This window comes from Polypterus senegalus, chromosome 2 (genome assembly GCF_016835505.1).
Source record: "Polypterus senegalus isolate Bchr_013 chromosome 2, ASM1683550v1, whole genome shotgun sequence".
Taxonomy (NCBI): Eukaryota; Metazoa; Chordata; class Cladistia; order Polypteriformes; family Polypteridae; genus Polypterus; species Polypterus senegalus.
The window spans coordinates 9,061,675-9,073,748 of NC_053155.1; the positions used below are offsets into that span (position 1 = coordinate 9,061,675).

Consider the following 12,074-nt stretch of genomic DNA (forward strand, 5'->3'; position numbering starts at 1 on the left):
GGCGCGATATACATGCAGAGCAAGTTACAGAATATACAGTAAAACCAGAAAAATTTTAAAGTATCAAAAAAAGATAGTAAAGATTGCATTAGCAATAACAAAGAAAAATTATTACTTGGTGAAATAACGGAAAGGCGAATCGAGATTGAATATATGGACATAGGCGATTAGACAGAAGTATGGAAATATTTTAAGGCTTTGAAGTTTAAGTCAGAGACTTATAGATTGTCTAATTCGTGTGGCCATCAGGGAAAAGTAATGTTTCTACACAACGCGGAGGTGTATACACAAGAATTAAAAGATCTGATGTTTGAGGAAAGTGAAATCCACAAACAGTCAGCCAGTCAGTCATTTCCAAACCCACTATATCCAAAAACAGGGTCAAGGGGGCCTACTGGAGCCAATCCCAGCCAGCGCAGGGTGCAAGTCAGGAACAAACCCCATGCAGGACGCCAGCTCACCGAAGAATCCACAAACACTTCTAGCAAAATATACAAGTCTACAATAATCTTTTCGCCTTCACATTATTCAATGCTCAAAACGTAGATTTACACAATAATGGACCATACACTATGAGACTCTGTGGTCCCGCAACAATTAAAGTACCGTTAAGTGTAATTTCGAAGAAAACACAATTCAGTCAGGTGTATATTTATGATCACAGAGAAGCGATGGAAATTTTAACATGCAACAAGAAAGGTAATGTAGTATATATTCCGCGAATAACATTAGACATCAAAGGAGACCTTGATATGCCATTCGTATTAAAATGTTTACAGTTTCTCGTGAGAATAGCTATTGCTATGGCAATTAACAAATCACAGGGACAAACTTTAGAAAAAGTCAGATTATTTATTAGAGAAAAAGAAACAATATTCAAAATGTATCTCCAAAAACAGAATTAAAATTCAATGCGATCTTGAAGAAAAAGTAATTCCAAATGTTGTTTTTACTGAAGCTTTAAAGTAAAAGTCCAAATAATGAAATTGAAACAATTCCAAAGAAAAAACAAAAAGCTTTTAAAATCGTATATCCGATTAAACAAACATGGGGGTTGGCAAGTGAAGCGAGCAGGATACGGAGCCCCCTTGTATTATAATAAAAATAAAATGGTGAATCATTATGATCTGCAGATAATGGTGGTGTAAATGCTAAGAAAATGTTGATTTTACTCCATGCATAATGGCTTACACACCAAAGAGTACTTCATTCACATCTAAATGACCTTCTTGCTTTCCTTGTTTGAATTTTATACTTTTACTAGCAAAATACCCACGCTTTGCAGCGGTGAAGTACTGCCTTAAAATTTTTATTAAGAAGAAAATTAAACCTTTTTAAACTGAGGGAAAATATACCAATAATTATTTGTTAAGGATCTCTTTGTATACCACATTGTGAGTTCGGCCCTCCGGTTGTAACATGACCAAGCTGTGCGCTGAGCTTACTCTTGAGCATGTAACGTACAGTTGGCTATGTGAACAGTAATCTTGTCTCAGATCTCACAGCTTGGATTGCTGCTGTCATAATCGGTTTGAGTTTCATGGTTTGTTTCAATTACGACAGCATTTGTAGGACTTGTGTTGAAGAGACATTCGGCACCTGTCAAGCGTTGTAAGTATACAACCAGTTTTATCGATAACTTCACATCCAGCTTTTGAGAGTTTAAACATTCATAAACATTAAAGTGTCCACTACTGAAATCGTCACCTGAGAATCTAAGATGTTTAAGAGGCATTGGCGGTTGTCAAAAGGTGTAAAATATTTGTCCATTTTGGTACACTTGAAAGCGACAACCGAACAATTCAGCGGCACCCATCAACTCACATGCAGAACCATAGGTGAAGGGCTTAAGCATTTCACTCTTCTAGTGCTCCTGTGTAGTATAATTATCTCCTGTACCGTCATCAGTCCACACCTTGAACCTGTCCCAGTCATTCAATACATAAGACACAATGTTTCTCCAGATATCAAGAGTGAGCCTGATATGGCCGTGCAATATGTAACAAAGAGAATGGAAAAGGCAGGCGGCATCTCCGGCCATGGAAACCACTCAGTAAGTGACAGTTCTTTGATCGATGGTGATCACCTCGATAGACATGTTAATGGGGGTATGGTTGGAACGATAAAGGAAATGGGAACCTGAACAATGTAAAGTGAGTCTAAAATACCTATACAATAACTATAATTGTAATAAATAAACAATAAAACAGCGGAGAAGCTGTGGATTTAATAAAAAGGCTGTAGTTATCAGCAGGGAGACATGAATCCCGTGGCGAAGCAAGGAAGGGAATGTAGAGACCGGAGCGACAGACGGCCTTATATAGTTAGGCAACCAACAACGTGGGAGGTGTTGGGATGGGGGACCCAATGCCACCTCACATGGTGACCGAGCTGCAAGCTATGGACGTATATATGTACGTAAGTAGGATTCAGTTAGTGTTGGGAACCCACATACCAAATTTCTTGAAGATGGGTCCATAAGTAACAAAGACTGTTGGAAAGTTCAACATGGCGGCAGACAGTGGTGTCATACGACTGAAATAAGTACGTACATTAGTTTCGGTTAACGCAGGGAAGCCGTCTACCAAATTTCGTGAAGATGGGGCCATAAATAAGAGCATTCAACATGGCGGATGTTGTTGACAGTTATGACCGTTATACGTAGAATTTCAAAATGAAACCTGCTTAACTTTTGTAAGTAATCTGTAAGGAATGCGCCTGCCAAATTTCAGCCTTCTACCTACAAGTTGGAAGTTGGAGAATTAGTGATGTTGGAAAGTTCAATATGGCGGCCGACAGTGGCATCATACCACCAAAATAAGTACGTACATCTTTTTCGGTTAGCGCAGGGAAGCCGCCTACCAAATTTCATGAAGATGGGGTCAGCCTTCTACCTACATGGGAAGTTGGAGAATTAGTGACGTTGGGAAGTTCAATATGGCAGACGACAGTGGTGTCATACCATTGAAATAAGTACGTACATCAGTTTCGGTTAGCGCAGGGAAGCCACCTACCAAATTTTGCAAAGATGGAGCCATAAATAAGAAAGTTCAACATGGGAATTATAAGGAATAAGCCTGCCAAATTTCAGCCTTCTACCTACACGGGAAGTAGGAGAATTAGTGATGAGTGAGTGAGTGAGTGAGTGACAGCTTTGCCTTTAATTGGTATAGATGATTACGAAGATCATTTTACTTACCTGTTATGACTTAAAGGATTAGGAGGAATGGGGTACTGATGTGCTGATTCTGTTCTGTTTGCACTTAAGCAGAATGGAAGACTTCATAAAAGAGAGACAATTTTCTGAAGCAGAGATTTATGCGCTTGACCAGCTGGACTTGTTGACCCATGTGCATGCAAGCAGACAGTGAAAGTGACTTTCGACCCTGCGCATGCAGTATGTCATTAACTTGGTGGGGGATCTGTTTGTCAACAGTAGTGGCTATAAGAAATGAATAAGACGAAAATACACAAAATATATAAATGGTATAACTGCTGACAAGGTAAAATTGAAACAGTAAACTAATTTGTAGTTGCAGATGCAGAGAATGTTTCTGTGTTTTAAGATATACAAGTTTGCAAATTTCGACAATGCTTTTTTTCAATTGGAGATTTTGAAATTTTCAAACTGTGTACGGTGCGATCTGTTTATGATATCTTAACGAAAATTGAACTGTCTTGACAAATTTCCTTGAAGAATACCTGTGCAACATTTAAACAAAATTGGTCCATTGGGTGTTGAGTCTGATAGATGGACAGACAGATATTGTTTTCACAATGGGTGTTTCTTGCATTAATGCAAATGCACCTAAAAAGAACTTACACATCCAGTGTCTAACTTTACAAATTGTGAAAAATATGTTTAAAGTTAAAACTTTGCATATTGCAGTTTTCAAACCCTGCTGATGTCACAGAATGTACTTTTCAAAGACAAATTGTTGCATGCCATTGTTTATTTTTCTGATTTGTACATATTCGCCATAGGTGCCATACTGGGGACTTGGTTGCATGGGATGGTGTATGCAATTCTGGAGCGAAGCTAGAAAAAACTGGTGATGGTAAAAATGACTCAACAAATCCATACCAGCTGTGCTACACTCTACAGCCTTCTGAAGCTACATTTACACTGCAGCTAAAAGTGTCTCAATTCCCTTTTGCAAAGTCTTTAGTCACGTCAATACACATTATCAGAACAGCTTGGTGATTATTTCACACGTGTGATGTAATTTTGTAACAGTCGCGAGGATGCTAAGATTCACATCTTCTAAAGACTTAACCCAGTACGCACACAGAGATACTGATTAGTGGCACAATGAACTGATAAATAATAATTAATATATTAGTTCTTCTTCTTCTTCTCCTTTCAGCTGCTCCCATTAGGGTTTGCCACAGCAGATCATCTTCTTCCATATCTTACTATCATCATCATTGTGCTCTGTCACACCCACCACCTGCATGTCTTCTCTCACCACATCCATAAACCTTCTCTTAGGCCTTCCTCTTTTCCTCTTGCCTGGCAGTTCCATCATTAACATTCTTCTCCCAGTATACCCAGCATATTCTCCTCTGCACATGTCCAAACTGACAATGAAAAAGAACAAACATAATTACAAATAAACATGCATGAAAAAACCCTCCCCAACTCCCTGATGGTGATAATTAGCTACAACACTACATAGCGAACAATAAACACAAACAGCTATATCCAAAGCAGTCCAGTATAGCATGAGCAGTCAATGATGGATGAGTGGATAAAAAGCACTGTGAACAGCTCCTGAAAGCAAAGTCAAGTTTTGTCCTACCAGGTTCCTGTTGCAGTGTGAGGATTTGACTTGAATGGGAGTACTCCCCAGACAAAGACATATCCAGTTAGTATGAACTCACACATACAATCAGGCACAGGACAACAGATACAGCACATCCAGACAGATGTATTCCATGATGGCCAAGTCATAATCCAATAGTATGTGTGATGAGTCTTTTAGGTTTCTTTTTGAAGAGGCCGACTGCTCAATGTTTTTCCCAGCAACCCCTGCCTCCTCTGAATCTGTCCAATAGTATTGCACCACCGGGTGCCACTGGGGGATGTATGACAGATTAAGTAGTGCAGCCACCATTTAATTGGTTTGGCTGCATTTCCCCACTTGATCAAGGGTGTTGTCGTTTCCTGCTTCTTCCGAAAATGTTGTTTTAAAAATATAACCCCAAGGATTTCAACTGCCTGAGGTTGTCTTCACATCTGATCAGGTGGATCCTCAGACTTCAACAATTAACCTTTAAGGTTCTGTATCATAACGGCTGTAGCAATGTGGTGCCAGACCTATTTGTCCCAGATGGCCCTGCCACCTACTGAGCTATTGTTGGCCTCATTGACACCACAGTGCAGTGGTTCTTAAATTCAATTAAATGATCATATGTCAGTCACTTGTCGGGATACAGAGTTCATCAATGAGGAAAAGAATCTGTAATCACAGGACGGACATCACCAAATGAAAGACAATAAAATCAGACAGGAAACAAAAATTCACTTTTTAGTTTATTTAAGTTGTATTACAGCAGAGAGACAACAACAAAAATGTATTTCTTGTATAGCCCAAAATAACACAAGGAATGCTTTGTTGGGTTTTTAACAAGCCCTGTTTTTTAACAGCTGCCCAACTTTAACTCCCTAAGAAGACAAGAAAAATCAGCAGAAGAAATCTTGGGAAATGCAATTTAAAGAGAGACTTCCTTCCAGGTAGGTTGGGCATGCAACGGGTGTCCAAAAAATGAGATAAAAACAACACAGAGAACACAAGCAATCCTCTTCACTGAGCTTGATGCCCAATCTATCATGGCTACCTCATGAATACAACACAACAGTACAAAAAACAAGGAAAAAAGCAAGAATACATCACACCACTCACATGAGATACATAAGCAGCCCTTCATCCTTCAGACCATCTTCTCTTTGAAGTGCCCCTCACTATAAAACACATAATTCTGATTGCTTATTCAAATGTTAAACTAAACACAGTAATATTTGTCACTATTGTCAGTTACTTTGTATGGAAGCATCTGCTTAGCAATTGCATGTAAAACAAATACTGAAAAATAATAATAGACAGCTGCAATCGTCCTGCCTTTTCATTCCTTAAATTCAGTCACAGAAGTGCTGCCTTCTCATCCATCCTGTAAAACTGATTATGACCCCATCATGCCTGAAGAAGGGGCCTGAATCGCCTGAAAAGCTTGCATATTATAATTTTCTTAGTTAGCCAATAAAAGATGTCATTTCACTTGACTTCTCACTACATTCATAATGAGTAACACGGTACAACACCCTAGTGCTACAGACCCCAAAACTACAAACACAAAGAGGACCTGCACTTGTGGAGATCAGTAGAGGGTCAGTGGTCACCTGGTGTCAGATGGCTGATTGTTACACTGGAGTCAGGACCAAGACAAAACCCTGGATAGAGGGGCTCAGTGAAGGAGGTGTCGAACCTATGCAGGAGGGTCATTGTGTGTGAGACGCTATAAAATGACAGCGTGCCAGCAGGCCAGTCCAGATACACACCTACTCTGGGGCTGTAGGGGGCACTGATTACAGACTGCTTGTCATCGTGACATACAAAACACTTTAAATAAGACCACCACAAACTCCAGGACTTATCATTGTGCCCAAGGCGGCACTCCTCCCCTTTCCTGCTTATTCCTTTATATGCAACTCCTATTGCCATAATGTCTCCACTCCACTCCACCTCCCAGTAACAGCGAGTCCCAGCAAGAGCCTCTCTGCAGAGGACTTGGGCCCAGCTTTGAAATCTGTCAGGATTATCAGGATGTTTGGTCTTTGTTTTCTTACATGTCACCTTCTTGTTCCCTTCAGACAGACGGAGGAATCTGTGTGCCGTGTTGCTGTCCAGTGTGAGTGGACAGAAGTCTGAAAGGAGAGAAAAGAAAATGAGTGAGGAAATCGGGACTGGGGGCGGAGCACAACACAGACAATTAACAAGAACCAATCAGGAGCTGTGCTGATGAGATTCAAATGTGCTGTCGATAGTAAAGTGCTCCACTGACTGGTCATAATCTGTGGGAGTTAAAAATAAGATTCTGGAATTATGATAAACACCATAAGATCACCATCGAGGTCAGAGGTCTAATGGACTGTCCATACTTAATTAAAGGACACTTTTAATTGTCACGGTCCACCTCTTTAATTTAAAACAATCCACTGTCACACTTCATTACCAAACTGATTTCTTCTTTGCTCACCATAAACCACTGAGTGCTGAGTGATGCGCAGTTCAGTCTGTAAAGGGGATGATTCATTCAGCAGAAATGAACTTTAAAATCAAAAGACGCTGGGTTGAAAATAATAATAAAAAAAAAAGATAAACTGAACTGGCAAAACCCTATATAGCATGATGGCCAAGGGGTTGGAGTTGCAGCCTCACAGACTCAGCTTCATGACTTTGAATTCTGCGCCAAGTTGTCGTCTTTGTCAGGTCTGCATGTTCTCCTCATGTCACTGTTGGTTTTCTTCACACATCCCACAGATGTACATGTTGGGTTAATCGGTGACTCTGAATTGGCCTTGTGTGGCTGTGCACCTGACCTAACACAATGCAGCCTGAGCTGGATTAACCCAGTCTGAGAATGTTGCGTTAAAATCACTTCAATGTAAGCCCACCATGGCCGTTATGGTCTGCTGACCTGAGTGAATCAGTCCGTGAAGACGATCAGCCACCGCTCACCGACCACCATGTCATTGATTGAATTTTATTCAATGACACAAATCAATAAACTTTTAAAGAGGCCCGAGGAGGAGTCAGTGAGGAACATATCTGACATTCTGAAAATGTGACACGGACTTGGTGTGTTCTGAAAATGAGCACTCGGCTTATGGCGGTATCTATTGATCTCAATAACAGTTGCAATTTACCATGTTCTTTGCTTCAATATTGATTATCAAATGTGTGTGGATATATAAACAAAACTGGATAGAGCATTTTTTTATGTAAAGCTCATTCCCCTGCATTCATTTGATGATCTGTGTTACATAAACACATTATTATTATAATTGTTATCTATACATATAAAGGAGAGCTGGGATCTGAGAGACTGTGTTTGTGTGTTGTGGAGGGATTGAGAGTTAAGGCGGGTGGAGGAGTCACGTGACCATCTCCCCTCCCATTCACCTCATTTCATTCACTTCATTTTGCTCCGAGCTGAGCTCTACAGCTGACGCGGTCTTGACGTTCTTTTTCCTTAATGTTTAGTCCTCTCTCTTTTACTGATTTATATAAAGGAGAGTTGGGATCAGAGAGACTGTGTTTGTGTGTTGTGGAGGGATTGAGAGTTAAGGCGGATGTGGGAGTCACGTGATCATCTCCCCTCCTATTCACCTCATTTCATTCACTTCATTTCGCTCAGAGCTGAGCTCCGCAGCTGATGCGGTCTTGCCGTTCTTTTTCTTTAGTGTTTAGTCTTCTCTCCTTTACTGATTTACTGTTTACTAGACGCAGTACTTACTGAATAGTATTTTTTCCTTTAGTGTTTCTACTTAGTGTTTCTTAGTGTTTAGTAGACGCGGTGTGCCGGTGTTTCCAGCGGTGTTGCGGTTTTTCCCGTTTCTATTTTTTATGTAGTGTGTTCACGACTTAGTCATAGAGAAAATTTATATATTTTGGCTCCAGGAGGACATACCAAAAATGTTGTATATAAAGAAGCTCTATAAGTTGCATGTAGATACATAATTATTCCAACTACAGTGACTGCAGCGAAGCGCATGTGGTCTGCTAGTTATTATTATAAGAGAATAAGCAAAAAAGAAGAGCACACAGAAAGGAAAACAGAAAGAAGCAGTAATTGCAGAGAAAAATATGCCAAATGAAAAAAGAAGGTAGGACCTGAGTGAGTGGTCAACTTGGCACAGTTGGCAGGATTGTATTTAATGTTTTTGTGTTTTTTACTGTCTTTGAATTTGCTGACTTGACACTTACAAGTCGAGTCCAAAAGACTTCTTCAGTGCTTCTCAGTCCTAAATCTCTCTATCCCATAATGCACCATTCACAGGACCAGCATTACTTGCTGGTCATCAGTCATTCAACACTCACACATCTTTTTATGCTGGTTACACCTCCATATCATATACTTGGCCTGATATATTTATATGACTTCTATTGTGATAATCCATTTAATCAAAGCACAGACTCACATTGTAAAAACTCATCTCTGCTTCGATGTTCAGGAGGCTGTAGGGAGAAAATTGGAGCTTCATGACCTGAAAATAAAAAGAAAAGAGAAGAATGCAAACTGTGAAGACGACATTGCGTGATGCTAGTTCAAATCTGAAATCTATACTAATAAAAGGCAAAGCCCTCACTCACTCACTCACTCACTCACTCATCACTAATTCTCCAACTTCTCGTGTAGGTAGAAGGCTGAAATTTGGCAGGCTCATTCCTTACAGCTTACTTACAAAAGTTGGACAGGTTTCATTTCGAAATTGTACGCCTAATGGTCATAACTGGAAGGTATTTTTCTCCATTAACTGTAATGGAGTAGAGCTGCAAAGACGTAGGGGGCGGAGTTTCATGTGACATCATCACGCCTCCCACGTAATCACGTGAACTGACTGTCACGCAGTGCGTAGAAAACCAGGAAGACCTACAAAAAGCGCTTAAGAAAACATGCATTATATAATTGAGAAGGCAGCGAAACAATAAGAAGCGAGCAAGTGGCATATACTACCATATTCATGAGTGCTGCTACTTCGGAAAGAAAGAAAGGTGTAAACCTAAACTTTAAATTAAGTTCATAGACAGGCTACCGCTGGCGTTTCACATGCCCACAGGTAATGCGGGATACAAGTTTAATGAGAGGACGCAGGACATAAACGAGAGTTTTGATCACTTTGTAACTAAGTTAAAATTGTAGGTGAAGGGGTGTGCTTATGCAAATTCCGAGAGACTGTGTTTGTGGGGGATTGACAGTTAAGGCGGGTGGGGGAGTCACGTCATCATCTCCCCTCCCATTTACCTCAAGTTAATACACACGCTGTCTCTAGAGTTTCAACACACTGAATCCTCCAGGCACTACTTACAAAAGGTCACATTGACAAGCGTGTTACGCTATTTTTAAAATCTTTCCTTTTCTTAGCACAAGCACAGCTGAGAAGCTTTGATGCATGTGCTCCATAACGCGTTAAAAAATAATGCATTTAATCACACTTTGCATTACAAGCAAAGGGAGCTTTGTCAATGCATGATTTCCTGGTACACCGATTACATTGATCAAGCGCATCGATTCATTTTACCCTCGCACCACCTTAGTTTGAGAAGAAGTATGAAAAATATGAGGTTAACACAGAAAAACAAATCACCAATTCAAGCTTTATGAATAATCGATTAAGCCATCAATAATTGTTTTGGTAAAGCCATCCTCCTTCCATTTTATAATTTTTCCACCACTAGCCATGATTAAATGAACGGTAAAAAAGTAAGAGCGAAGCGAGGGTGACTTATTTAGGCAGGCATATATATGACAGCAACACTCATGACAATGTCAATCATGTTACGTTATTATTAAAATGTTTCCTTTTCTTTTTCATTACTTCTTTAACACACTACTTCTCCGCGTAGGCGGGTATTTTGCTATATATATAATATATGAATTACCTCCAAAGAGCGCTGAGACTTTTGATATCATGAGCGTGTGTACAAAGGGGTCTCCTGCCCAGCAAAAGTCGAGCAGCCAGCGGCGTGCATAGCTGTGCCGGCCTTTGAGACGCTGACTGCGCTTCTGCCTTAAGTCAAAGTGAGCACTTTTAATTTTTTTCATCCGCCCCCTGAGTTATAGCCCAGACAAGTGCAAACACGGGACCCCTTTTCTACACCACGGCAAAATAATATTAAGGCGATTCACACTTTCTTTTGCACGTATACGATTATGAGGTCCTAAACTCGGATTATGAACACACGCATACGAGTGGAGGACTCACAGTGCCATCACAGCCGATTAATGGCGGGGGCGTCTCACCAGTCTACACAAGACCCACCGCGACTGTCCCCAAAAGGCGATCATAACGTCAGCGAACACATCTCTCTATACTATATAAAAGAAAAAGGCAACTTTCCTTTCTTTACACCTTTTTTCCTTTTATCCCAAACCAAAGCCTTTCTCTCTTAACACGGCAGAGGACACAAAAATAATTTTCTTTAATTGCCGGTAAGGCACATTACCAGAGGCACAAATTTGAACGTTCACATAGAAAATGTAATTTCTATACCACAGCCGTCGTGTAGCGCCTTTCAAAAGGGATCTACTACCAAGAGATGATCCATATACATTTTAGCTGCTGTTAGTTACTTAACTGTTTTGTTACACAGTCTTTAAAATGTAGTTTACCCGCAACCACTCCAGTAGTGCTCAATGTACCTGTACTTCTTAAAACGTTAATGTTTTACTGTTTAATAACTTATAGACTATATTTCATTATTTTTCCCTTGCACTCAGTGACCAAAGCTATACACACACATATAGACACATACAAACATACACACAAGTATATGTATGTGTATATATATGTACTCCCCATGGGCTCACCACCTATGGGAGGGGCCAAGGAGGTTGGGTGCAATGTGAGTTGGGTGGTGGCCGAAGGCGGGGACCTTGGCGGTCTGATCCTCGGCTACAGAAACTGGCTCTTGGGACGTGGAATGTCACCTCTCTGAAGGGGAAGGAGCCTGAGCTAGTGCGCGAGGTGAGAGGTTCCGGCTAGATATAGTCGGACTCACCTCGACGCACAGCTTGGACTCTGGAACCAATCTCCTTGAGAGGGGCTGGACTCTCTACCACTCTGGAGTTGCCCCCGGTGAGAGGCGCCGAGCAGGTGTGGGCATACTTATTGCCCCCCACTGGAGCCTGTGCATTGGGGTTTACCCCGGTGGACGAGAGGGTGGCCCCCTCCGCCGGGTGGGGAAGGGTCCTGACTGTTGTTTTGTGCGTATGCCAACAGCAGTTTGGAGTATCCACCCTTTTTGGAGTCTCTGAGGGGTTGCTAGAGGGCATACCTTCTGGGGATTCCC

At 40.9% G+C, this 12,074-nt stretch overlaps 1 protein-coding gene across 1 annotated transcript in view; it reads right to left on the bottom strand.

Moving 5' to 3' along the window:
* Positions 1-5,523: 5,523 nt before the first annotated feature.
* The window catches only part of LOC120522285 (tripartite motif-containing protein 16-like), a 32,651-nt gene continuing 26,100 nt past the window's right edge, over positions 5,524-12,074 (bottom strand). The window contains exons 6-7 of the mRNA XM_039743332.1: positions 9,203-9,268; positions 5,524-6,925 (exon numbers count right to left, since the gene is read on the bottom strand). Coding sequence (XP_039599266.1) covers positions 6,390-6,925; positions 9,203-9,268 — 602 coding nt within the window. The 3' untranslated portion in view covers positions 5,524-6,389. The remainder of the gene's footprint in view (positions 6,926-9,202; positions 9,269-12,074) is intronic.